The following is a 27849-nucleotide window of genomic DNA, read 5'->3' on the forward strand; positions in this document are numbered from 1 at the left end:
AAATTATGTCCATAATACTCCCTTATATGCATATTTATTGTACATTTGTAACATATTGCAGACACTGCATATTCTGTATTTACTTTTTATTGCACTTCTGGTTAGATGCTAACTGCATTTCGTTTCCCTGTGACAATAAAGTTGAATCGAATCTAGTCAAACAACGTCACCACGGCCGAATTAATATTCATGAGCTAGCGCGCCGCGATGAATATTCATGAGCTCAGCCCTCGCTGTAGTAGGGTTGGCGATGTGTCTTTCCGGAGGTGTTGATCGCAGGCAGGCGGTAGTGATGCAGCAGCAGCGCGGAGGTGCGCGAGTGTGAGAGCGACTCTCAGCAGCATCATGGCGGAGCAGAGCGACTCCCCTGCGGCCGTCCAGACCCCGCAGCCGGCGCTCACCAGCAGCTGGCCCATTGTCAGGGAGGCGTACGAGCTCCAGGAGGTGATCGGTGGGTAGTTGCAGATGCATTTGAGCTTGTCAGAGGATGCAGTTTGTTCTTTTGGTTTGGGCCTACCGGCTTTTTCCCATATGATTACAGTAATGCAATGCGGATATGACAAGTGGAGCTTCCTATCTTATGTTTTGGAGCTATTAGATGACAGTGCACTTGTTACGAGTGATGATGATGATGCTTCAGAACTGCACGTGTCCAGAGAGACATCAGGCTACTGTGACGCTTACAGCAGATGTGCTGTTATCATAAACAGGGGACGTTATTCTGACTAAAAAGTGCAACCAAGTTTCAATGGTTTGTATTTGATGCATTGCGGAGGTTGGGGGATATTTAAGAAAACATTAATAACAGTGACAACAAGAGTAGTTATTATGATTTTATATATTGTATTATTTATATTCGGCATGTGTGCATCTGGTGTGCACTTACACACCTCGCACTGTTTGTGAGAGTCAAAGCTGTCATTTGCTGCATGCGATGCTTTGCGCTCGTCTCATGACGCCCTCTGCTGCTCAGATTCAGCACTTCTCATTTCTTACAAGTGCCTTTAGTCAGTTTTGTTAATTCGGGAAGTTCTTCAAAAATAAATGAAAAGCAGTTTTGAGAAATTGAATTGCAATGAGACCTTTATATACGTCACTTAAACACGAGCCGTATTAATCTCACAACACACATTTATCAATTTACATATTTTATGTTTATGCTTCATGAAGCACTTTAAACACTGACATATGTACAAAAGATTTTTATTAGAATTGATATGTATATTTTATGTTATACAGCACACAAAGTGCACATATTAACCCTGTAATGCCAGACATATGAAATAATATAAAAAAGGAAGAAAGAAAATGTTACGATGCAATATTGATTGAGAGATTAACAATTAATAATTAATACTTATCTGAACATGATTTTCAAAAAAAGAAAAGAAAAAAAGGATGTCTAAATAATTAGGTAAACCAAAGTTGCTTCAGTCCAGTAAGTGTTCATTTTGAAATATTATAAAAGTTATATAAACGTTATTCTTATGTTAACTTAAAGATAATAATTATGCCGTTGTGGATGTGTAGTTTATTCAAACCTGCTTATGGGCTTTTTTTGGTCAACATCAAGATTATGAATTTTCATAACTCTTTTTTTTACTATTTTTTAAAAACAGTTTACTTCACTTGTGGAATGGTTAATACGAGGCCATAAAATTATGCATAATAATTATAGCAAAAAGACTGTTTGCAGGATGTCAACTTTCCAAATAATGAATGAATTTTTTTATTGTATGATTGAACTTTTCCTAATAATCAAAAGCTGTAATTTTATGACATTTTACATTCAGTTTTTTTTTTTTTTTTTCATTTATTGGCATTTCACTGCATTCTCAAATCCCTAAAAGTGTTACTCCAATTGAGTCCGCTGCTATTGATGGACCCAGTGCCTGCAGATATGAGGCTCCCAAAGTAAATCAAGCCAGAAGGGCCTCTTCATGGCTGTGAGATGCGTGTTAAAGCAGTATGCTATCAGCTCAGATAAGAGCTCCTCTATAGTTTCTGTGCTCTTCTTCTGCTAATCGGTGCGGCGTGTGGTCAGGACCCCCTCCTTATCTGTCAGCCGCAGTTGGCAGAGTGTCACAGACTCTTACGGTGTGAATAGCAGCACTGCGTTTGTGTTTGTGCATGTTTATATTTGTGTTTATAGTCACAAATGTGACGTGTCATATCTGATCTGAATCAGCAACTGGCTATTAGTACATTATGTTTTATGCATTAATTGTCTGGAAAATGTCTAATGTTTTCAAACAGGCTTAGTGAAATTTCCTTCTATATATATGTATAGGAAGAAATTTCACTAAGCCTGTATTTGTTAATATAGACAATATAACTAAGCATGAAAACAATATCAGCATGATTACTTAATGTATAATATATATAAATATATGCACAGAGACATATATATATATATATATACTACAGTTTAAAAGTTTAGGATCAGTAAGTGTTTTTATGAAAGTATTTAATACTTTTATTCAGCTAAAACGCATTAAATGCATTAAAAATGTAAATGTATTTTTGCATGTAATTAATCGCTTGACAGTACTAATAATTATAATAAAAATTATATGAATTTAATTGTAACAATATGACTATATATTATAACTACTTATTTATAATTATAATAATTACATGGGATAATACGATTAGTGGTTAACCAATGTGGCTTTTTCAGCACTTTCGGCATATGTACAGAATGCAGAATACAGTTACAAGAAAAAGTAAGTGCACCCATTGAGTTTCAATGACAGACAGTGGTTTTGTATGAAGATACTCCTGTCTCCAGGAAACATCATGTCTGTTAAACTAGATCAATTTTAAATTAACTTTATGCATAACCTAATATTTACAGCAGAAACTGAATCTTTATTTGACTGCATGCACAGGATTGTGAGATATCACAGACATTAAAGACACTCGGCACACCTTAGATTGAAACCTTTTGACTTGTAAGCTGAAAAGTGGTTACGAAATCATCTCTGAATGGTGTTCGGAAAAAAAAAAAATGTCTGTAAATGGAGAAAGATCAGAGCTGTGGGTGTCCTGAAAAGAGGAAGCCACTGCTGCCCCCCCCAAAAAACATAGCTGTTTGTCAAAAATGTGCAAAAAGTCACCTGGACGGCTTGCTGTCAAGGAGTGAAAAATGAATTCCAGAGTTTATAAGATTCAGAGCATTTAGCAGGAGACTGAAGGCCATCTGTCTGTCATCTGAAGCTCAACAGATGTCAGTAAATCAACACACGAGTATCAACAACCTGAGCATGACCTACAGAGATAGATACAGCCTGAAAATACTGCAGAACTCAAACCGTTCTGTTTGGAACTGGTTACTGCTGCCAAAGTAAGGCCAGTTGGGTTCACACACATTATCCACTCACACTGTGCTTTTTAAAGAAATGAAGTTTGTTTTGTGATTTGCTTAAGACTGTGTTTGTCTATTCCTGATGAGTTGTTTGAGAATGAGATCAAATTCACATGGTAAATCCAAGGGTTTAAATACTTTTCCTTTCAGCTGGATGAAATATACTCTAATGATTGCAAATAATGTGCACACAAATTGCTAAATTAAGTGTATTTTAATCACCTTTGGAGGTTTTGTGCATAGAATTTACTCAAGCCATTGGTAGTTTTTTCACAACTGAAAAGCCGAAAAAAAACAAACATTGGTTTTGTAATATCTATAAATTAGCATATGAATGTGATTTTGTAAGGACTAAGGACTACTCTGAAGACTGCAGTAATGGCTACTGAAAAAAGAATAAATTACATTATAAAATATATTCAAATAGAAAACAGTTATTTTAAATTGAAATAATAATTCTCAGTATTTTTTTACTGTATTATTGATTAATAATCACGTTGATTAAAAAAATAATATTTTTACAGTGTAATATATAATAAAATACTATATATTGTATAAATTGTTTGCATATATATATATATATATATATATATATATATATATATATATATCTATATATATCTATATATATCTATATCTATATATATATATATATATATATATATATAGACAGATATATACACAACATTATGTTAATGGTTAAAAATATAAAAAATTATTGAATTTTTTATATTTGCAGATACAAGAAGATAACAACTTATTATATTTGTTGCTCTTACAGTAAAGCTACTTATTCCAGTGTCACTCACATCTATCATGAATCCTTTAAGCACATCATATGACAGGCTGCACCTGCTGTGCACAAGCTTTTATGTTCCAGAAGGCATGTTTACTGTCTGCCTTTCATCTAGAATAATGTCTTTGACACGGCGTGTGCTTTGTTCATTAGAGATGTTTTTACTGTGTTTTGTAGGTAGCGGAGCCACAGCAGTCGTCCAGGCAGCGCTTTGTAGCCCTCGACAGGAGCGTGTGGCCATCAAGAGAATCAACCTGGAGAAATGCCAGACCAGCATGGATGAGCTGTTGGTGAGGAACAACATTAAAACAGCTGCGTCTACTCACGCAGGTTCTGCTATACACACACACACACACACACACACACACACACACACACACACACATACACATTATATTGAAATGCAAATAGTTACAGGTAAATTGCAATTTGTTTTTTTGAGCAGCCTGACTGGATTGGGAAGACATACATCTTTTGGCTGTGTTTTACCCATTCATTTTTATTATAGGCATTTTACAGTAATCTTATAGGAGTAGTAGTAGTAGTTCACCTAAAAATGAACTGTGAACTGAGATGTAGATGAGTTTGTTTCTTGATGAGTTGAATTTTAGCATTACATCGCTTGATCTCCAATGCATCCTCTGCAGTGAATGGGTGCCGTCAGAATGAGAGCTGATAAAAACATCACAATAATCCACAAGTAATCCACACCACTCCAGTCCATCAGTTCATGTCTTGAGAAAAGCTGTGTGTTTTTAAGAAACGCGCACCATTAAGATGTTTAAATATTTCATACTCCTAAATGATAAAGTCTATCACCTGTTATCCTCTCAAATCAAGATCCACTGACGTATTTGTTAAGAATTGCTTTTGCTTGTAAACGGTTCTTGATCCATGCAGATTTCTCTCTTGATTCAGACAAGACGACCTTTTCACTGGAGAAAACAATATTATGGATAGAGGAGATTTGTGTCTTGCCAACATGCAGCTTTTTGCTTCTCAAGACATTAACTGATGGACTGGAGTGGTGTGGATTACTTGTGGATTATTGTGATGTTTTATTAGCTGTTTGGACTCTCATTCTGATGGCACCCATTCACTGCAGAGCATCCATTGGTGAGCAATTGATGCAATGCTACATTTCTCTAAAAGCTTAGATGAAATTTTATTTTTTCATCTGCAATTATGCATTAAATTAATAAAAATACATGCAATTTTATTTTTTACAAATGATATCTATTTTAAATAAAGTGTTTTTTTTATACTTTATATTCATCAAAGATTACTGGAAAAACTGTATCTTGATTTCCAACAAAACATTAAGCAGCAACAAAATGTTTATTAAGCAGCAAATCAGCAAGAAGGATTTCTGACGACTGGAGTAATGATGCTGAAAATTCAGCTTTATCAAATGAGTAAATTACAGTTTAAAAAATGTTCACATAGAAAACAGTTATTTGAAATTTTAAGAATAATTCACAATATTAGTGTTTTTACTGTATGTTTCTTCAAATAAATGCAGCCAAATTTTTCAAAAACATTGTAAAAAAAAAAAGAAAATATCAAATGTATGCAAATGTAAAAAATTGTGGATTCTCTTGTTATTCCCAATGCTGCATTTTTTGCACCTTGCAGCAAGAGTTAGGGACGGCAATCATCCAACCCCAGCTATTGCTGCAAAGTATTATATAAGTAAATTATAAAGAATTTTAAATAATTTAAACTATCAATTTGAATTCATCCTGACTTATAGTTTTTAATTTGTGAAAATGATTAGAGAAAATGATTTTTCCTCAATAAACACTTCACATTTAACGATTGAATGAATAAATGACTTCTTAATGTGCATGTGTACTGTAAGAGTCTCAGAAGTCAATATACCATTAATCACAATTATCTGTGTGCTGATTAATCATTAGCCAACACTTACAGTTTTGACTGCCCTAGTTTTTCAAAAATATGTTTCATATCTGTCAGAGACACACATGCTTTCATGCACACTCTCCCTACTGTAATCATTTACACACACACACACACACACACACCCAGCAGGCCGCCAACTCCGACACTGAGTTGTTTTCCATTGATCTTTGTTTTGGTGCAGTGAGATTGGAAACTGATGGTTTGAGTAATGAAGGTTCTGTCATGAAAACAAATTAAAAAGTTGTGCTATAAACATTTCCCAGATTTACTCTCAGATTGGCTGACACGGAAATATGGTTTGTGTAAATTTATGCTGAACCCAGACAGCACATATGTCATTTTTTTCAAGTTTGCATCCTGCTGTCCTTTTATTAAAGCCTTATACATATTATTGGAATATGCACTTCAGCTAAATAGGTTTTTAACTAAATTTGAAGAAAATGTGAGTAATTGTTATTTACATGGTTTGTCAAAAATAAATAAATAAACATAAAAAATAATAGTCCTAAACATGGCCTTGCATTTTTCTTTAGATTTTGGTGTGAAATATGGCCTGGCCTTGTACTTAATAGACTTGTTCTATTCTAATCTGTTTATTATAAAGAGTTTCTCTGTTCCTAACATTGCAATTACTTTGATGTGCATGCTTTATAAAGCCCATGGACATTATTAAAGACATGCATTATAAAGCTAGACACCTCCATCTGTCTCCACAGAAAGAGATTCAAGCCATGAGCCAGTGTAGCCATCCCAACGTGGTCACCTACTACACTTCATTTGTGGTGAAAGATGAACTCTGGCTGGTCATGAAGCTCCTGAGTGGAGGTGACAAGAATCTTTTCAATTAACTATGGACATCTTTATTTTCAACACAATGTGTGTTGTTTCTTCATTTGAAATAAGTTTTGTAGGTTTTATTGATTCATATAGTTTGAATGTCTATTTGCAGTCACAGTTTGTGTTGTGTGCATGTATTATTTTGTAGATCTGGAGAATTTTGTGTGATTTACAAACCTTTCTATTCATCCAGGATCAGTGTTAGACATCATAAAGGACACATTCAGCAAAGGAGAGCATAAAAACGGTGTCCTAGATGAATCTACAATAGCAACCATATTGAAGGAAGTCCTGGAGGGATTAGATTATCTACACAAAAATGGACAGATTCACAGGTAAAGAAAAAATGACAGCAACAAACTGAACTGTGGCCGGTCAATTCACGTGACTTTCAGACCATCTCTCTGTTTAAAGGAAAAGTTCTCCCAAAAATAAAAAGTAGCTGAAAACTTACTGATCTTCAGGCTATCCAAGATGAGTTTGTTTCTACATCTGAAAAGATTTGTAGAAATGTAGCATTGCATCACTCACTCACCAATGGATCTTCTGCAGTGAATGGGTGCCGTCAGAATGAGAATCCAAACAGCTGATAAAAACAACACAATAACCCACAGCACTCCAGTCCTTCAGTTAATGTCTTGTGAAACGGAAAGTTGTGTGTTTGTATAAAACAAATCCATCATTACGTTTAGCTTAAAACTGTTATTTTCTAGTAAAAATATGAGTTCTCTATTTATAATATTACTTTATCCAATGAAAAGTTGTCTGGTCTGAATCAGGAGAGAAATATTCACGTCTTAAAAAACAAATATGTTGTTTTTTTACTGGAGGATGCGTTATTATGAATTATGGACTTATATTTTGGCCAGAAGTGACATTTGGACTTGGATTCTGACGGCACCCATTCACTGCAGAGGATCCACTGGAGAGCAAGGGATGTAATGCTGCCTTTCTCCAAATCTGTTAGGATGCAAAAACAAACTAATTTACATGTTGGATGGCCTGAGGTAATTTTTAAGCATATATTCATTTTGGGCTGAACTATTCCTTTAAGTGTCCAAATAAGATGCTAAGTGGGCCAGATTTTATGCTGATAGTCAAAGAGTGTAACATATGATTTAATTAAGTTCCTCTGAATGTTAAGTGCTGGAAAATACTAATGAGGTCTTTTCCCTCCAGGCCATCGCTGCTGTAATAATGGTCTGAAAAATTCATAAACATGCGGATTCATTCTTCAGCCACTGGCGTTATTGTTAATGTTTAAGATTATATATAAAGCATGACATGGATGTGCTTTGTCTTGGTTTGACCTCAGGGACGTGAAGGCTGGTAATATTCTACTGGGAGAAGACGGATCGGTGCAGATCGCAGGTTTGTGACTTTGCTGAAACCGGTAGATTTTCTGAAATGCTTTGATCGTTTTTTATTGTCTTAGTAAGTTACCCACCAACATCTTGGCATTTAACATCTCCAGAGTTTTTCATGGGGCAGTTAAATACTCAACAACAAATCCGCAGCTTTGCAAATACGTTCTTCATCTGATTTTGCATGCAAAGTGAACATTTACATAGATGTCTTAAAGAAACTTCAACAAAACAAACCTGCCTGTTTAATTGTAGAAGTAAGAAAGCAGGTAAAATAATCACAAAACATTTAGGGAAAACATAAAAAAGATATATAAAATATGTATAAATCCTTTGTTGCTCTTAACTGATTTTGACCAATGCATTCTTAGTTCAGTTGCATAATAATTTCAGCTCTTTAAGAAGCAATTAAGCTTTTCTTTAGCTGTAAAAATCCTGCTTTAATTAATACTGGTTGTCAATCTAAAAAGCACCATTTCTGGGCCTTTAGAGAGATTATATTGCTTTTTAAACCATGGTAATTAGCTCTAATTATGCTAAAGCAATACCCTAGCAGTGATTTAATCAGTAAGTAAAGCCACTTTAAGGTTTTTTTATTTAATTTCTTTCATTGAGGCTAATTATAGTTTGATTATTAACAGATAATATATTCTCCACTTTTGTTCTCTGTTTTATTTTATGAATTTGTGCGTTAGAGCCACATAAAGGAGAGCAGAAAAACTGGCCCGAGACACATTGATCGTGTAGAGAAGTGTTAAATTCCTGAAATGAGGCTTTTTCCGTCCCCGGGGGGAGACTGGCTGATCTAATTCTAGAATATTGATAGTTTATGTAACGGGGGTTTCCACTAGTGACCTTGGCTCGGTTTTGTTCAGACTGCACTTCACATCAGAACATGTTCTATTGAAATGTCTGACAGACAAGTTTTTATTTGTATTTTTAGATCTTATAAAAATAATGTCCAGGTCAAATTTCAACCCCTAAAAATAAATATACAATAAGGTTTACCATAACAAGAACAAGGCCTGTTCTCAGGACATTTAAGGTTGTGTGCATTGTGAAATAATTTTATGAAATGTAATTTAATAAACACATTTGGGACCCTTGTTACAAGAACTAGAACATACAACTTCACTTCACACACACACACACACACACACAAAGACACAGACACACACACATATAAATGTTAACCTACACTTACATTTTGACATGGACATGTTATTGTAAACAATGTATAATATTATTATATATAAGTGGTTAAAATGACTTTCCTGATTATTGAAAGCATAGTAGATGATTGACAAAAAATGCAAACTAAGCTGTGAAAGAAAGACGTACAGTCTGTTCAGAAAGTTCCTCTGTACAAATATCATAGTTCATGTCTGAATGTCATTTTTAGAAACAAATATTTTGACTGACTTGGTATGTGACAGAAACAATTTATCAGACTATGTGTCTATCTTTTATGTTCATGCATGTCAAATGAAATATGCATTTAAATATTTGCTTCCAGCTGTCAGGCGATTTTGTTTGTGCATCAGACATATTTTTTCTCTTTAGATTTTGGTGTGAGTGCTTTTCTGGCCACTGGTGGAGATGTCACTAGACACAAAGTGAGGAAAACGTTTGTGGGGACCCCGTGCTGGATGGCTCCAGAGGTGATGGAGCAGGTCAGTTTGCTCAGAGAACCCACATTAAATATTTACTAGTGGATCTGTTTCAGAAACCAAGTGAGTGGTCTACATAGACAGCATTTTAAATCATTGATAGATGCACAGCTATGGAAGGTTAGTAAACACTAAGAAACCCTATTTAGGCCTTATTCTATAGCAGCATTGCATGTGTCCATGTGTCCATTGAAAAGTGTCATGTACAAAATAGTTCAAGCTACACTACAGTTTTTACATATTTTTGTAAGAAGTCACCAACAGTATGCTACATTTATTTGAATAAAATACTGTTAAAACGGTAATATTGGGAAATATTATTGAAATCTCAGATAACTATTTTTAACTGGAATATATTTTGAAATGTAATTTATTCCTGTGATCAAAGCTGTATTTTCAGCATCATTTCTCCAGTCTTCAGTGTCACATGATTCTTCAGAAATAATTCTAATATACTGATTTGCTGCTCAGGAAACATTTCTTATCATTATAAATGTTGAAAACAGTTGTTTTTAGGGTTCTTTTAGGAAAAGAATGTTCAAGCCAGCGTTCATTTAAAATATAAATCTTCACTAATGTTAGTGCTGTGTCACTTTTGATCAGTTTAATCCGTCTCTGCTGAGTTCAAGATGTTAGGTTCTAGCAAAAATAAAATCACAATTATACTGATCCCAAGTTTAATCTGAATTGACTATTTTACTCAATATTTCTGTGAGCTACTGATTTTTGTGCTCACAGTGTTCACAGCTAGACTATTTCTAAGAGTTCTATTTCTACTTATTTCTAAGAGTATTAATAACCATTCAACTGTTCTAGTGCAGATCATGAAGATTGTTTAATAATTGGTGTTTTTGACTGGTGTGGGTCACAGTGTGTTATTCCATCATGTGGTGAACAGTTACAGTATCATGTCATGTGACCACAGGTGCGCGGTTACGACTTCAAAGCTGACATTTGGAGTTTCGGAATCACTGCCATTGAACTGGCGACGGGTTCTGCGCCGTATCATCGCTACCCCCCTATGAAGGTAAACACGACCACCGTCAGATCATGTGACCATTCATGTTTGTGGTGAACTTGCCTGTTTTCAGAACATCTGTTGCATATGGAATCAGAGCAGTTACACAAAAGTAATTCATTAGATGGAGATGCATTTTAATTGTTTGTATATTAACTAAATGAATGCAAAGCCTGCACAGCTGAACCGTATCTAATGTGGTTTAGCAGCAGCATCCATCGTCACAGGCTCAGCGAGCAGCAGGTCGTCTAGAATGAAAATGATCCGAATTTAGACCTGCTTTGATATTGTTCGGGCTTTCTTTCTGAACACAGGAAAAGGAAATGTTCCATCCATCCAAATTTTTGTTCTTTTTATCTATCTATCTATCTATCTATCTATCTATCTATCTATCTATCTATCTATCTATCTATCTATCTATCTATCTATCTATCTATCTATCTATCTATCTATCTATCTATCTATCTATCTTTGTTCTGTTAGTCCATCAATCCATCTATCCATCCATCCATCCATCCATCCAGCCAAGCATGTTCTGTCAGTCCAGCCATCCATCCATCCTTCCATCCATCCATCCAGTCATCCATGTTCTGTCAGTCCAGCCATCCATCCATCCATCCATCCAGTCATCCATGTTCTGTCAGTCGATCCATCCATCTATTATTCGGTCATCCATCCATCCATCCATTCATCCATCCAGTCATCTATGTTCTGTTAGTCCATCCATCCATCTATCAATCCATCCATCCATCCATCCATCCATCCTTCCATCCATCCAGTCATCCATGTTCTGTCAGTCCATACATCTGTACATCTATTTTTCTGTCATCCAACCATCCAGTCATCAATGTTCTGTCAGTCCATCCATCCATCTATTATTCTGTCATGCATCCATCATCCATCCTTCCATCCATCCAGTCATCCATGTTCTGTCAGTCCATCCATCCATCTATTATTCTGTCATCCATCCATCATCCATCCTTCCATCCATCCAGTCATCTATGTTCTGTTAGTCCATCTTGATTTCCCGAGGAAGCGCGTTGATGTGCGCAGTCTCGCTCTCCTCTGGTCAACGTGTGTGCGAGCGCGTTTTTCAGAGAGAAATGCTCATATAAGGAGTTCCACCATCATCTACGTCATTAGATCTACGATCGAAAAAAAAAACAGCCGAAACTTGTACCAACCTGGAAGTAAGATTTTCAGCACAGAAATTCTCTGGCATTCGTCCAAATATATATTTTTTTAATTTTGGCCATGTTTAGCATGATAATCCATCTCTTTAACACTGTGAACAACTCTGAATACACAAAAAAAACATTGTTGCCCCCTTTAACCTGAATATTTGACACTAGTGTCTTATATTAATGACATGTGGCAGATGGAATGAGATGAATGTCACGAAAACAAGCTATATGAAGTAAATCCTAGTGTAAGAAAAATATGTGTTAATCATTTTAAATCTAGGTATGACCAAAGGTGTCCTTTAGGTTATACAAGACTTACACGTGGATATTTATTCTGGAAATGTACAGTGTATTTTTCATTCTATCGTATCTGTTATCGTATCTGATGTCTGTCTGCTGTTTTGCAGGTTTTAATGCTCACGCTGCAGAACGATCCTCCAACCGTGGAGACTGGGATTGAGGACAAAGAGACGCTTAAGAAGTATGGGAAATCTTTTCGAAAGCTTACATCCTTGTGTCTTCAGAAGGACCCTGCCAAGAGGTAATCTGAATTGACAAACCTGCCTTACTTGTTTACACAAATGAGTAAATTTGTGTCCCAGAATGCTGAATGGTGTGCAGACTTCAAAACCGTTTCCTTTAAGACCAGAAGCTTCACCAAAGGCCTTAATACTAGAAGCAAACATATTGATCCAAATTGTGTTGGGTATATTATTGAATAGCAGTTCATTGTCTGCCCTTCGTTTGCACGCTATTTGGTCTCTCTAAAGAAAAATCGCAGTCAATAAAAGAAATGCCACACAGACAAAGTAGCTTGGATGAACTAATGTGATCTTGAGACTGTAAATTGCTGCTGGTCTGTTTGCTTTCTGTATCAAATTGGGTAGCAGGGCTATAGTGGTGGACTATAATCATTTTATATAATGTTAACATGATGACTGTGCAGAATCACTTAATATAAATTAATATAAATTACTAGTTAATTATACATTTTACTGTAAATTAAACTAATAACTTGTATATTGTATGATAACATTTTAATATGTTAATTTTTTTTAAATATTATTTTAGATAGATTTATCTCAAATATGATATTTTATAAAATATAATGCATGATTACAAATGCATAAAAAGTCTTTATAAAAAGTATTAATTGTGTGAGATATATACTTAAAAATTGTAGAACAATAGCAATATTGATGTAAATGGCTAATTATAGATTTTGCTGTACATTAAACTAATTGAACATTTTGGATAGCAGTATTTTATTATATTAAATATTGTATTAATATCTATATTTAATAAAATATATAGAATGTTATGTTTTATTTGGAATGTACTTGGTAAAAGAATATTCAATGTATCAAATAGATATTATATAATATTAATATTGATAATAAGTCAAATAAAGTTATCTAACAAACACACATTTATTTATTTAAGCATGCATGCACATCTGAACTACTGGCACCTGCCTGGCCAGAACCACAACAAAACAAATCCTTATTGTTGAGTGTCTTGAAATGTGGAGCTGTGTGAAAATGTCAGCATCAAGCCTCTTTCTCATCTCCACAGGCCGACTGCAGCCGAGCTTTTGAAATGTAAATTTTTTCAAAAGGCTAAGGTACGGCAGTATACTGTATTCACCCTCCATACTTCAAATGCTTTAACCAGGGCTTCACAGTGGTCTGATATCTGTTCTGTATTTTTCCCCTCTTGCCTTTGTGTTGTAGAATCGAGAGTACTTGATTGAAAAGCTGCTTAGTAAAGGACCAAATATAATCCAAAGAGCCAAAAAGGTACCGCTGTCTCATTCTTCCCCATGCGTTTGAGTGTACTTTCTCCCTCAGGCCAGATGGGTCTCTGTGCTCTCATGTTCAGTGCTTTCTGTATTGATTAAACAGTGTGGCTGCTTTTGATTGAGGGATCGGAAGCCGTAATGTTTCTCACTGCAGGACTTCTGCCCTCAACACTCACTGAGTGTCTCTCTGATACTGAATGAATGCTCTCTAACCCATTACTGTAAGAGCCGTTCATGCATGGACTCTCTGGTGAACCCTGTCCCTCAGTCTGTTCACTGTTTACTCTGGCTGTCCATCTAACATTCTATCTGTTATTCTATCCATCTATTGTTATATCTAGCATTCTATCTGTCGCTCTATCTAGCATTCCAACATTCTAATGTTCTAACACTCTCTTATCATTGTAACATTCTATTTTTCCATTGTTCTATCATTCTGTCTGCCATTTCCTGTCTGTCTGTCTATTTATCATCTACCTCTCTCTCTTTCCATTCTGCATCATGCATTTTTTTTTACATGTTTTATGCTTCATCAATCTGCAGATATAGACCCTCCCCTCTAAATTGTAATTGTGTGGTGTGTTTCCTTACTAAGCAGCAGGTGGTGTGAAACTCATTCACGCTGAATTGAAGTCATTATTTCAGTTCATGCCTCTAGCAGACACCTAATGTCTCTGAGCACTGATGAGCTCTGAAGAAAAATGGGCTTTAATGCAGGCAACAGGGCGCTGCTTTTAAACAGCCGTTTGCATGCAGGCCGCATGTGTAATAGTGCTTATGGGTCGGCTATCAGCTCCCCACACCTCCAGCCTCTAAACGAATGAGAGAAACGGCTGCTAAAGAGCTGCACACATCCATCCATCCATTTAGGAGGAGTACCGAGTGTCCTGGTGGAGGCTATGACATTGATGGGCTGAAATGATGGGGGGATGTTGGTGTTTGCAAATGTGGGTTTGCTGGTGTTGTGTTGAGGTGCAGCTGACAGAATGAGGGAAATATGCTGTGCATGTAAAGAATATTGACAGAGATTTTGCTGGTGATATAAAATTATGAATATTTCTTTTTATTTGGACATTCAGTTTGCAAAAGACTGTGCCATTAGTGTAATATTAGTGCATATTAATGGTTATCTTTAACTAAATATTATGTTAATTTAGTTGATTAAAAGCCTTGATTATTTTATTTTATTGTATTAGTATAGGTAAACATTTTGAATGTTCTTTTTTAAATAACAAAAATACTTTTTACTACATACACATACACAGTGTAGTTTTGGGTCTACACTTTAAATTGTTATTTTTATATTATCTGTTTTCATTTAAATGTTTAGTTTTTAATAGTTTTCTGTTAATGTATATTTATTTTTAATTTGAGTTTTAGTTATCTAAGTAACATTTCAGAATCAAGATAAACAAAGAAATATATAAATAAAATAAGCTAAAGTTTTTTTTTATTTATGGGTGTTTTATTGAAATTTTTTAATAACTATTATTATTATTATTATTATTATTATTATATAAATAACTAAAATTATATATATATATATATATATATATATATATATATATATATATATATATATATATATATATATATATAATGTATGTATGTATGTATGTATGTATGTATATATATGTATGTATGTATTAAATATTGCATTTTTTTTTTTTTTTGCTATATTCTCCAGCTACACAGACAAGAGAATTGAGAGAGGCTGCTAAATGCATGCAGACTTCCTTGTGATTCGTTCATAATAGTGATTTTTAGGTCAAATGACCTAAAACGACTGATAAAGGGATTTATTCCACAGTAGGTGACCGAATGAGTGCACTTAAAAGCCGCCTGTCAGATAACCGCACAGCAACACAGGCTTATTTAGAGTCTGACTTGTAAAGAATAATCACTACAGCAGATCCATTTAGAATTGATTTTGTTGATGTGTGATGGTTTTTTAGTTGTCTGAAGTGCTCAGAGAAAACTAGTCGTGCTTTCAGTAATAGACTCTTCTGAATGAATTACAGTATTAACGGGAGGGAGGGAGAAGCAGACGTAGTGGCTGTTGTCTGGGTGGAACGGAGCCCATGCGTACTTGTAAGATCTGACAACAGTTGCAGTCATGCGAGGCGTTGTATTCAGGGAAGGGAACCTCTGGGAAATGTAGGTTTAATTAGACATCTGAAACGTTATTTGTAGCACCTGGGTGGGGGTATTGGAGTTGTTAGTGGGATGGTACAGTAGTGAAGCTTGTTAACAAACGCTGTAAGGGACGTTTAGACTAACAGTGAATAAAACGCTAGAGGTCAACGGCTCCGTCGCTTTGGTTTCTACTCACCGACCGTATCCGACGATCACTGTCTGTCCTCCCAGCGGCAGTCAATGCATTGCACCGCAAGAAAAATTGCAAAAAGTTAAGACCTTTTTACAGAGAGTTTCTTTTAAATGAATGATTTATCTAAACCCAATTGGCAGTTTTCTTGTTGGGGCCCGAGCATCGTTGGTGTGAGGACCGTATTAGATTGCTCTGTTTCTTATTCTTCTTCAAAGTGAATCACATTTTTGGAGCCCTAAACATGAAACTTTGTACATCATCAGAACTGGAAAAAATGTACATCTGATAGGATTTTCAGAAGCGGGAGTGTCCAAATGGCTCGATAGCATCACCTATAATGTTTCAACGAAGTGGCCCTCAAGCTACACGTACATATACGAAACTTGGTACACACGAATAACACAAATACCTACAAAAATGTCTGCTGGTTCAAAATCCAAAACCCAACAGGAAGTCCGTTATTTTGAATTTCCTGTACAATTTCTGTGCAGTGTTTGCCATTTTCAGGCCTCGTACTCTAACAAACTCCTCCTACAGTTTTAATCGGATCATCTTGAAATTTGTTGAGTGTATACATAAGGCCTTTGTGACGTCAAATTGTGAAGATTTTGAGTTTTCGTCAATGGGAGTGTCACTGGCGGCCTGACAAAATATTCTCTTTAAAAGAATATTGCCCGCTGTTCGCTGTTTTCCTGTGGCCACCGGGTGGCGGTAAGCCTGGCTGCAAGGGGCCTTTCATTGCAATTAATGCAATTAGTGAATTAATTTTAATGTTGAACAATATGATGATTTTAATGTGTTCTTTATTTGGCCTTAAAATATATCATATATCTATCCATCTGTCTGTCTGTCTGTCATTCTTTTGTTCTATTTGTTGTCCTATATCTATCTATCTATCTATCTGTAATTACGATTTCAAATAACTTGAAAAATCCTAAAATGTAATTTATTCCTGTGATCAAAGCTGAACTTTCCGCATCATTCCTCCTGTCTTCAGTGTCACATCATCTTCAGAAATCATTCTAATGTACTGATTTCTTATTATTATCAATATAATCAATATAACTGCTTCATATTTTTGTGGAAACCCTGATTTTCTCTCAGGATTCTTTGGGGTTTCAGTCAGACATGGCCACGGTGTGAGTCTGGAGTACAGTGTACTAAAACTGTGAATTATGAAATTGAATCACGGCCCTCATGAATATTATGATGAAGGATGTGTCAGTGTCAGCAGTATGTGTGTGTCCTTTCTGTAAACTCGTGTCTGTCCTCAGTGCTGATGTGTTTGTGTGACCCAGCCTCACTTCCACATTATGTATCCAGCCCACAGAGAGAGAGAGAGAGAGAGAGAGAGAGAGAGAGATGTTGTCATGCAAGGACTCTCTGACCTGAACTACTCCTGACAAACACCATTTCTCTTCCTTACCTCACTTCCTGTGCCTCTGTCTGTATTCCTTTATCTCTCTCTCTCTCTCTGTGGTTGTCTGCCTCGCTCCGTCTTTGTCATTCTCTTTCTTGCTCCGTGTCTTTCTTTCTCCTCACTGTGAGACCTTTCATAGGACTTGAATATTAGTAGCTGCGGTTCTGTTCGGCTCGCTGTGGAGAGGATCAGTATTTGACCTTGGAATTTCAAAGCGTTTCATCAGTGACGTCCGGCAGAGCGAAACAGAATTAAGCAGAATTGGGAAAACCATGATTTGAATGTGTGCTTGATTTGGCCTTTGTGTTTTCAAACACAGCGTCATTTAAAAAGAACCAAAGAACTTCGATTCTTTTAAAAAATATATAGATTTTAGGTCTAAACTATTTTTGTACAAATATAATAACTTTTCAAGCATTTTCTGTTATTCAGTTTGACCTGAAAAAATAAAATGACCTTGACTCTATAAATCTAATTTAGTTGTTGCGTGACAAAAAAAAATGTCGATTAGAATACGCTTTGACTCATTTTGTTAATAATAAAACAAAGGATTAATAAAATGTTAATATATTTATTTTAAAATATAATATTTTATTTATAATATATACTAATAAAAAAATAAATATATATTATCAGTTGTAAATTATTTCAGTCTCCAGAGAGGCAACCTAAATATATTTGACTTTCCGGCCCACAAATATAGATCATAAATACTATATATCAAATTAATTATTACATTTTTATTTCAGTTGTACGTCATAGAAAGAATTCAATTAATTATATATATGATTTTTCATTCACTTTATTGTACTTTAAATTTACCTGTGAAAAATAAGATCCAGATAGAAAGATAGATGGATATTTTATTTTATTTTATTTTATTTTATTTTATTTTATTTTATTATTTGTTGATGGGTTTACTATTACTTAGAACATTGTCATGAGAACCGTTATTATTTTTAGTATCTTTAGTTTAATTTTTTTAAGTTATATAATTTTTTTTTTATATTTTTTTTAAAAATACAAATGTATCACATTTTGATTACTTTGAACTTTGTGATAAACATTATTATTATATTAGTATTTTTGTTATTTATTCATTAAAATGTGTATATTGTGAATATAAATAGTACCTAATAAATATTAAATACAGTATGCATATTCTCAAAAATAAAAGTCATGTTTAACTTCATCAAATTTCTCTACATGATTTTTAATTCAATTTGATGTACTTTAAAATTACCTGGGAAAATAAGATCTAGATGGATGGATAGATGTATGGATGGATGTATGGATGGATGTATGGATGGATGGATGTGTCTGGTGAAGATGAGTGTTTGTGCTTTGTGTCCAGCAGGGGGCAGTTTGTGCTTTGTTTCTCTCAGCGTCTCGTGCTGGAGCACATTATTTTGATTTTAATAATCTCTTGTTATTGAGTTATACCTGGTACTGAATTAAAGATGTTAATCAGAATCTCTAGCATTAAAATGTGTTTATTTCTCTCTTTTCATTTCCATGAACAAAGCTTTAGTGACACGACTAAACATGTACTGTACTGCCCAAGCATATGAAGTATGTATACAGTAGAGCAGAAATAGAGATGAAGTGAAATAAATAGAGTGCTATACGAATAAATTTGGATAGGCCTACCTGTTTTTTAATGGAGTCTCTTATGATCATCAAGGCTGTATTTATTTGATAATAAAAAAACTGAATATTATAAAAAAAAACAGTAATATTATTCCAATTTCTAATGTGGATTTCTTATTTTATTATACTTTAAAATATTATTTATTTCTCTTATTTTCATCATCATTACTGCATTCATCAGTGTCACATGATTCTTCAGAAATCATTTATCATCAGTATTGAACCTGTTGTGATGCTTCATATTTTATTTTTGGTGATACTTTTTTCTTTAAATCTCTAAATAAAAAGGTAAAAAGAATGCCATTTATTCCAAATAGAGATCTTTTCTAACAATATAAGTCTCTACTATCAGTTTTTATCCATGTAACACATCCTTGCTGAATAAATGTATTAACTTCTCAAAAAAAGAAAAAAAAGACTGACCCCAAACTTTTAAATAGCAACAATATTTCACTAAATTACTTTATTTTCTGTATTTTTTTTTTTAATCTTACTGATCTCAGACTTTTAAAAGTCACTATATATAATAAGGATAAGTCATAAAATAAGTTGTGCCAATGGCCCTAAAAAAACTACAATTATACATAACAAATGGAGAAATACATTTTCTGAATACATTTAGTTACCCCTTTAAATACTATTTCTAAAGATGTTCTTTTGTCTTTCTCTTTCAGCGTTGTATTGATTTGTTTCAGTAATTGAATGTCTGCATCACAACACTCGATTACGTATTCAGTTTTCTAAGAGAGCAATTTACTGCTGGCTGTTGGAGCTCTCATGATGTCTGTAAATGAGTGTGTGTGTGTGTGTTTGAGCGCTCTGAGCCGCTGACCCACTCGTGTTATTCATAAGCACACAGCCCGCAGGTGCAGTTTGTCATCATGCGCTGATGCTTATTTGCTGCTCTGTTTGTCTGTGTGTTATTTTTGAAGGATCCGGGATGCTGGGAAATGGGTACATGTTGTCTCAGTCGCAGAACGCTTACTTAATGCTTCTCGCCTTTAGACGTGTGTGTGTGTGTGCCACGTTTCACCTCTCGTCTTGAACAGGAAGCAGAGTAAATCTCCAGGAAGACAGTGTGTCTGTGTCAGGACGGGGCGGCTGGATGGATATGTTTCTCGATCAGGCCAATATGATTTTGTCAGTAGCCTCTCAGAAGAGAGCAAACTTCAGAAAGTGTCATTGACTGGACGCTGTCTGATCTGTACAGTCTAGTGCTTCATATTTCACAGACATACAGAGGATTTAAGGTCTTCTGTGCCTTTTTGATAGAGTTATCACCGGTTGTGGAAATAAATGGATGGAACTAGCTATAACTCTTAATATTCTTGTGTAGTACCAGGCTTTTGAACCTCACACATAGACTAGAAGAGACTAGCTGAGATACATTATTTTATTTAATTTAATTTTTTTTTTTTTTTTGTTGATAAGTTTACTATTTCTTAGAAAATTGTCATGAGAACCATTATTATTTTTAGTATCTTTTAGTTAATTTTTTTTTTAAGTTATATACATTTTTATTATTTAAATAGGTGTATTTGTAATCATTATTAAAAAAAAAAACAAATGAATAAAATTTTGATTAACTTTGAACTTTGTGATAAACATTATTATTATATTAGTATTTTTTCATTATTCATTAAAATTTGTATATTGTGAATATAAATAATACCTAATATTAGATTCTATCAAATTTACATTACTTTGAAAACTGTCATGAGAAGCATTATTTTCAATACAAATATATATATTTAAGAATTCGGTTCAAGGATATACTATTCAGACACAATTAAAACTAAAAATTGAACAAAAACCACAAATTAGCTTAAAAATGTTTGTGTATCATTTGGTACCAAAAGTAATATATTTTTTTTTTCAATGACAAAAAAAAAAAAAAAAAAATATATATATATATATATATATATATATATATACACACACACAAATGTAGATTTTTATTCTTAAAATATATTTTTAATAATGACTTTTTCTAAAAAAAAAAATAGAATACAAAAAGAAATGTTAAAATTTTCATTAGAACATTGTCATAAAAAAGGAGTTTTGTCATAAAATTGTCATTTATTTTTTTTAATATTAATATATATTTTAAGAATTAATTTTTAAGGATAAAACCATGCTGACAAAAAAAAAAAAGTTTCACAGACACAAATTCTGCTCGGTCTAATTCTATATAATTGTTCTCTAATTCACGTGCTGCTAACACGCATCTTTCAAAGTTTTGAAGACACTAACCTGGCTGACTTTAGCAAGTAACCAGTGTTGATCTTGTCGACCTGGTACATTGTAGACGTAAACTGATTTCTTGTGGGATGGATAGTAAAACCAGTGTGCCCTTATTCTTGGAAATTGTGTAAAGCCAGCCGATCAGATTAGAGCTTGCCAGACTCAGAAAAGGCTTGTCTAAATGACAGGAATCTAGGGATGTTGTTGAGCAGAATTGCATGGTTTCAGGAGTTGAACTGATCCCCTGATTTGCCGTAATTCAATGCACATTGAGATCTTGTTGGCCAGATTAAACTTAAGCATGCTTTCAAAGATGTGTTCTGCTGAAAAGAGCCGATAGTGGAATATTTCAGCACTGGTTACAGACACTGAGCAGGTCTCCAATAAAAGCTGGCTGTCTTGTTGATGCTAGGGCCGGGCGATGAATTAAATCTCACTTCACTGAACCAGAGAAATAAACCCTGTAAGATCAGCACAGATTATATCGGACACACTCCGAAGCGGGACGCTGTAGAGCACAACACTAGGCTTCCGAAAGCACAAATGCCATTCATTTCCTCCATAGAGAAATTGAGGAAATGGAGGAAACGAATCAGCACCAAGTCTGCTCTGAAAGTGTGGAGTCCCTGCTGTGAGTTTGACGGTGTCCCTTTGACTCCTGCAGGTCAGAAGGGTTCCAGGGTCGAGTGGTCATCTGCACAAGACCGAGGATGGAGACTGGGAGTGGAGTGATGACGAGATGGATGTGATTAGTGAGGAGGGGAGCGCTGCTGTCAATCACAGAAGGGTAAGTGTGGCCTTCATGTGAAGCATCATTCTTAAAGAGATAGTTCCTTCAAAAATGGTTTATTTATAAATGTGTGACCCTGGAGCACAAAAGCAGTCTTAAGTCGCTGGGGTATATTTGTAGCAATCAGAAGGAAAAATCACTGTGTGGGTGAAAATTATCAAAAAAAAAATGTATGCCAAAAATCATTAGGATATTAAGTAAAGATCATGTTCCAAGAGGATATTTTGTAAATTCCCTACCGGAAATATATTAGATCTAGTAATATGCATTGCTAAGAATTCATTCGGATAATTTTAAATGCAAATTTTCTCAGTATTTATATTTTTTTGTTACTTCAGATTCCAGATTTTCAAAACGTAGACAAAATATTGTCTGATCCTAATAAACCATACATCAGTGGAAAGCTTATTTATTCAGCTTTCAGATGATGTATAAGTCTCAATTTCAAGAAATGTACCTTTATGACTGGTCTTGTGGTCCCGGGTCACATATATGTATAATATGCATTATATGTTTAATTATAAATTGTTATTTATTAGTAACTGTATATTCCACACCTTCTGAAGTCATACAATATATTTGTGTGAAGAACAGACTGAAATTAAACTGATTCATGTTTATTTCTAAAACAATATATGTATAAATATTTTTCAAAAATATTTAGATATAATTAACATAATGTTCTACACCTTCGGAAGCAATGTATATATATTTGTTTTCAGAAGATGTAATGCATTCTGTTGAAAAATATTTTCACTAGTGGTCTCAGACTTTTGGACCTTGCTGTGTAAAGAGTGCCTTCGGTATGTTTCTGCATTTAACCCACATGTGAGATCTGAACGACTGCACCTTCTCTGATGTAAAGCCGAGCAGCACACCTCGAGCTCTCTTAATATTTTATCATAAACACTCTGCCTGTACCACACAGGTGACGCACACCATTTGATCAAAGCCGAGGGGTCTTTTTCTCTCAGAAATGTGGAATATATAATGCTTAAGCGTCTCCGACAGGAAGGAACAATCAGAGCCCCCGAAGCGAAGCGTCCCCAAATCAGCGTCTGCTAATGAAGCTGGAGACGTTGTTCTTTTGTTTATTGTTTATTATGGAATGCAAATGAGCAAGTGCTGATTGCACACCCACACAAATAGCTACATCTGTCTGTCGTACTTTGTGTGAGAGCTAGAACATAATTGAATCCGGTCTCTTTATTGCTTTTGCAGTCACGCAGGGTCAAAGACGAAAATCAGCATGTAAGTTACAGTCATTCTCTCTTTTACCTTTCAGAACTGTGTGTTTTTTTTTTATTAGCTGTGTGGGGTCATGCATCGCTGCTTTGAGTGTGTCAACATGAAATCAAAACTGACCCTCTTTACTTTACATAATGCACATTACCAGTTTAATGTGAATGATTCATCACTGCAAGGACAGTAATGCTTGTCTTTCATCCAAACTTGCACTGTTTCTGAAACAATTTACTTTTTCGGCTGCTTAATGTTGACCAGGAGACAAATACATATTTAGTTATGGTTTTAGTGGTTGCAGCATTTATAAAAATCTTTCTGATATATAATTTACACTATTATTTGTATTAGAAGAATGAAACACACAGAATCTCCCTGACATGAGCCGTTTTAGGAGGGCATGGACGAGTCTTAACTTTGATAAAGAATATCTCTTTGGATTTGAGTCTTTAGTCTTTACAACTTTACCGATCTTCTTTATGCACCGAGAGCTTGTTACACTCCAAAGACAATTATATGACCCCCTTTAAAGGCATTTGTGATACTACAAAACATTTCTGTTTCAAATGAATACTGTTCTTTCACAATATTACGCTTTTTTTTACTATATTTTCGATCAAATTAATGCAGCCTCGATGAGACTTCTCTCCAAAACATTGAAAATCTTTCGAAAAAGCAGAGTTGTATGCGATATTACGTAAATAAAATAGGTCATAATTTCTATTTCATGTTGTCTTTGGATGTGCGCTCCGGCTTGAAATCCTAGTAAACTGTAAATGCTGTAAATATGATCTGAGACACAGGGGGCTTGACTGACTGTGTTCGGCTGTGAATAGATTTAATTAACGACTGCAGTATCGTTTGATCATTTAATTGAGAGTATCGAGGGATTGCTCTGTTTGCCTAATAAACTGCGTATTAAATAATTAACAAGTGTGGCCTATTCGACCGTATTGGACAAATAGCAATTAAGCAGGACAAACACAGATCTTATTTCCTACTGTCTGTGTGCACATAGCATATTTTCTCCCATTGGATTACCAAACGCCATGACTTTTAGCTCAGCCTTTGAGCTTGTAGAAAACCCATTTCCCCAGCCGCTGAAGGAGCGTCCTTGAAGGGAATGAAAAGAAACAGTGAGGGGTGGAGAGATGTCTTTCTGTGCCTTCCTTTGCTCTTAAGCACTCCATTTTTCCTCTGCAGGGTGAAGTGAACGCTAACAGTCTCCCGCTAGAGGACCTGTCCATTCAGCATCCCCAGGTGAGGCCCGGCCGGCGCTGACAGTGTTGCTGTGATTTGTCTTGATTCGGTGGCACTGATGCTCTGTGCTGTGAGGCGGCTGGTCTCTGGGCGGTCTGGACAGGACCCTGGGGGCCAACTGGCCTTGAGGGAGCCGATTCAACTTTTATATTTCAAATAAAGAGTGAGAGTGGATGCCTGGTGCAGCATCTGGAAAAGAGTCTCTGGTTCCGAAACCTAGAGAGCCACCTGCGTAGTGAACATTTTAATACACCAGAGCTGCGTCTCAGACACAAAGACTGCAGCTACTTTCAGTTGCATTTATCCTTTGTGAAGAAGGCAGTACTATACCAGAGCATTGCTAAACTATTATATATTTTTTAAATATTTTAAATCAGGTTTTATTTTTTATTTTTCGTTTTAATTTTAGTTTAAATTCTAGGAATTTCTAAAGTTTTCAATTTTTTATTTTTTTTTTTAAACATTACTGTTTAGGTTTAATTTATTTTAGTTCAGTTTTAGTGTTTATTTATTTGCGGTTAGTTTTTCCAGTTCTTCAACTTTTAAGTTCTAGTTTAATTTTAGTTATTGATAATATAACCCTGATGCATTGTTTAAAAATGTTGATCAAATGGGCAAAAATTTTGATTAACATCAGAATTTAAGCATCAATAATATTGATAATAATAAAATAACATCAAATAAATAGATTAGTTTATTAAAATCAAAACATGCACCAATAATACACTTTTGTTATGGTTAATAATTAAAACATGGCTAATATTAAAATGTTAAAATTTAAATTTAAATACTATTTTGCAATAGTGAATGAAAAAAATCTAACAATATTTTTAAGTACATGTTTGCATCATGACATTATAATATACTGTATGAAAAATGCATATTCATTTTAAGATTTGCTTAAGATGTTTTTTTTTCTTCTTTAACTATTGCTTTTAGCATTGTATTTAATAATATATATATATATATATATATATATATATATATATATATATATATATATATATATATATATATATATATATTATTAAATACAAATAAAAAATAAAACCTGATTTAAAATATTTAAAAAATATATAATAGTATAGCTATATATATATATATATATATATATATATATATATATATATATATATATATATATATATATATATATATATATATATATATATATATATATATATTATTAAATACAAATAAAAAATAAAACCTGATTTAAAATATTTAAAAAATATATAATAGTATAGCTATATATATATATATATAAATAAAAATAGTGTTTTTATTTTAGTTTTTTATTTTTAGTAATTTTGTTATGGGATTTTGACTTTTTTATTATTTTTATAAATATATATACTATTGTGCTCTATTATGCATCATTTTATTTCTCCATTAAATTTAATCTAATATCTTAATTTTTATTTTATTTTATTTTTTTACTTATCTTAAATATCAGTTAACTGCCAGACTATTTGGGTTTTTAAGTTATAAGTTTTTTTTTCCTTTTATTTCAATTAATGGAACACTTTATTTATGTATTTTTAGTTTTATATTGGATAATACAACACTGATGTTTAGTGAGCATTAAATGGCTTCAAAGGTAATCTAAATTTAAAAATAAAGGCATGCAAAATTCAGTATCCAATACTGGCCAATATAGATATCCATTATCAAATTAAAATAAATGAAAAGATTGGTGATTTTGACTGATAACATGGTATAGTACCAATATTTTGTGTTAAATGTGTGTTTATGTTCTTATATGCTAATTAGACTTTGACACCGTTAGCTTCAGTATTTCTCTGCCTTGGTTCAGTTATAATATATTTATCTCCAGTAAAACCCTGATTTCCTCAAGACCGTAAGCAGCGGCGCGTGCTGTGTAACGATCTTTTAACCTCAACATCAAGAACACTTCTGCAAAAGCAAGCAACTAACCATCATGTTGTGTGTTTGTGTACAGGTTAAATCGTTGGAGAAACCCTCGAGCGCTCAGGGAGCGGTGAACATGGTCCTGAGGTTAAGGTGAGCATCCTCATTGCAGTTTCTTTCTGTTTCATCCCTTTTTGTGCTACTTTCATCTGGAAAGAGCGGCATGTCGTCTGTATAAAGTGGCCAGGTAGTATAGTGTGTGTGTGTGTGGTGCTGGAAGAAGAGTGTGTCTCTTTTTAAACAATCTCTTTCACTCTGTCTCTTGCCTCATGTTGAAGTACATCATGTTAATGCATTTTCTCATTCGCCCTGGGTTAGCGTGGGAAGAGGTCCTTTAACCCTGACCTCCTGTTTGCATTCTCCTGCCTGAATTTTCATTTGAGCCCATGCAAAAGACAGACCTCAATCTGTTCTCAGATCACGTCTAAGGCCAGAAAAGTTGAAGCGAGTGCTTGACAAAACCAGTCGTGGTGTCTCATTTAAGATTGGCAGAAAATAGAAACTTCAGCCAACTTGCATTGTGAAGCAGTTTATTGATTAAACATAAAAACATAAGCAAGGACTTGAGTTCATTCTTCAGTTGTTGATTGCACAGACGCCAATCTAAAAAAACACGAGGTAGTCTCCGTTCATTTTAACCAAGAAGACATGGATTGCAGCTTGTATAAGATTATTCTAATTTTCATAGTTCATTTGAAGCAGTTTTTGGTGTTACTTTAATGGCAAATGTATTAATGCGCTGTGTGGCCTTCTTGAGCATCAGTACATTTTCACTTGTTGTAATAGTTATGTCCCTCAATTGTCCTCAGTGTTAAAAGATGGATTTCAAAATTGTGTTGGAAAGGGTTCAAATATGCAGAAGATGCTGGAAAACCAAAGACTGTGCAGGAGCTGGAGGATTTTTCAGCTGAACTGTACAGGACAAACAAGGGACTCGTGAAAAACTATCATAAAAGATTACAACAGTCGTGGATCATCCAGGAAATGACACATGGTATGCGGGGTCAGCGGGCTCATTTTTA

At 34.3% G+C, this 27849-nt stretch overlaps 1 protein-coding gene across 2 annotated transcripts in view; it reads left to right on the forward strand.

Moving 5' to 3' along the window:
* Nucleotides 1–264: 264 nt before the first annotated feature.
* Nucleotides 265–27849, forward strand: part of LOC127965608 (STE20/SPS1-related proline-alanine-rich protein kinase-like) — a 53060-nt gene continuing 25475 nt past the window's right edge. The window contains exons 1-14 of one of the 2 annotated variants that reach the window (XM_052566476.1): nucleotides 265–451; nucleotides 4341–4453; nucleotides 6803–6911; nucleotides 7117–7258; nucleotides 8239–8294; nucleotides 9851–9960; nucleotides 10883–10984; nucleotides 12567–12700; nucleotides 13735–13783; nucleotides 13893–13958; nucleotides 22268–22390; nucleotides 23615–23644; nucleotides 24839–24895; nucleotides 26859–26920. In XM_052566476.1, coding sequence (XP_052422436.1) covers nucleotides 346–451; nucleotides 4341–4453; nucleotides 6803–6911; nucleotides 7117–7258; nucleotides 8239–8294; nucleotides 9851–9960; nucleotides 10883–10984; nucleotides 12567–12700; nucleotides 13735–13783; nucleotides 13893–13958; nucleotides 22268–22390; nucleotides 23615–23644; nucleotides 24839–24895; nucleotides 26859–26920 — 1259 coding nt within the window. In that variant the 5' untranslated portion in view covers nucleotides 265–345. Of the gene's footprint in view, nucleotides 452–4340; nucleotides 4494–6802; nucleotides 6912–7116; nucleotides 7259–8238; nucleotides 8295–9850; nucleotides 9961–10882; nucleotides 10985–12566; nucleotides 12701–13734; nucleotides 13784–13892; nucleotides 13959–22267; nucleotides 22391–23614; nucleotides 23645–24838; nucleotides 24896–26858; nucleotides 26921–27849 lie in introns of those variants that run through there. The other variant, XM_052566477.1, reaches the window with a different exon arrangement.

Source organism: Carassius gibelio, chromosome B9, assembly GCF_023724105.1.
Source record: "Carassius gibelio isolate Cgi1373 ecotype wild population from Czech Republic chromosome B9, carGib1.2-hapl.c, whole genome shotgun sequence".
Lineage (NCBI taxonomy): Eukaryota > Metazoa > Chordata > Actinopteri > Cypriniformes > Cyprinidae > Carassius > Carassius gibelio.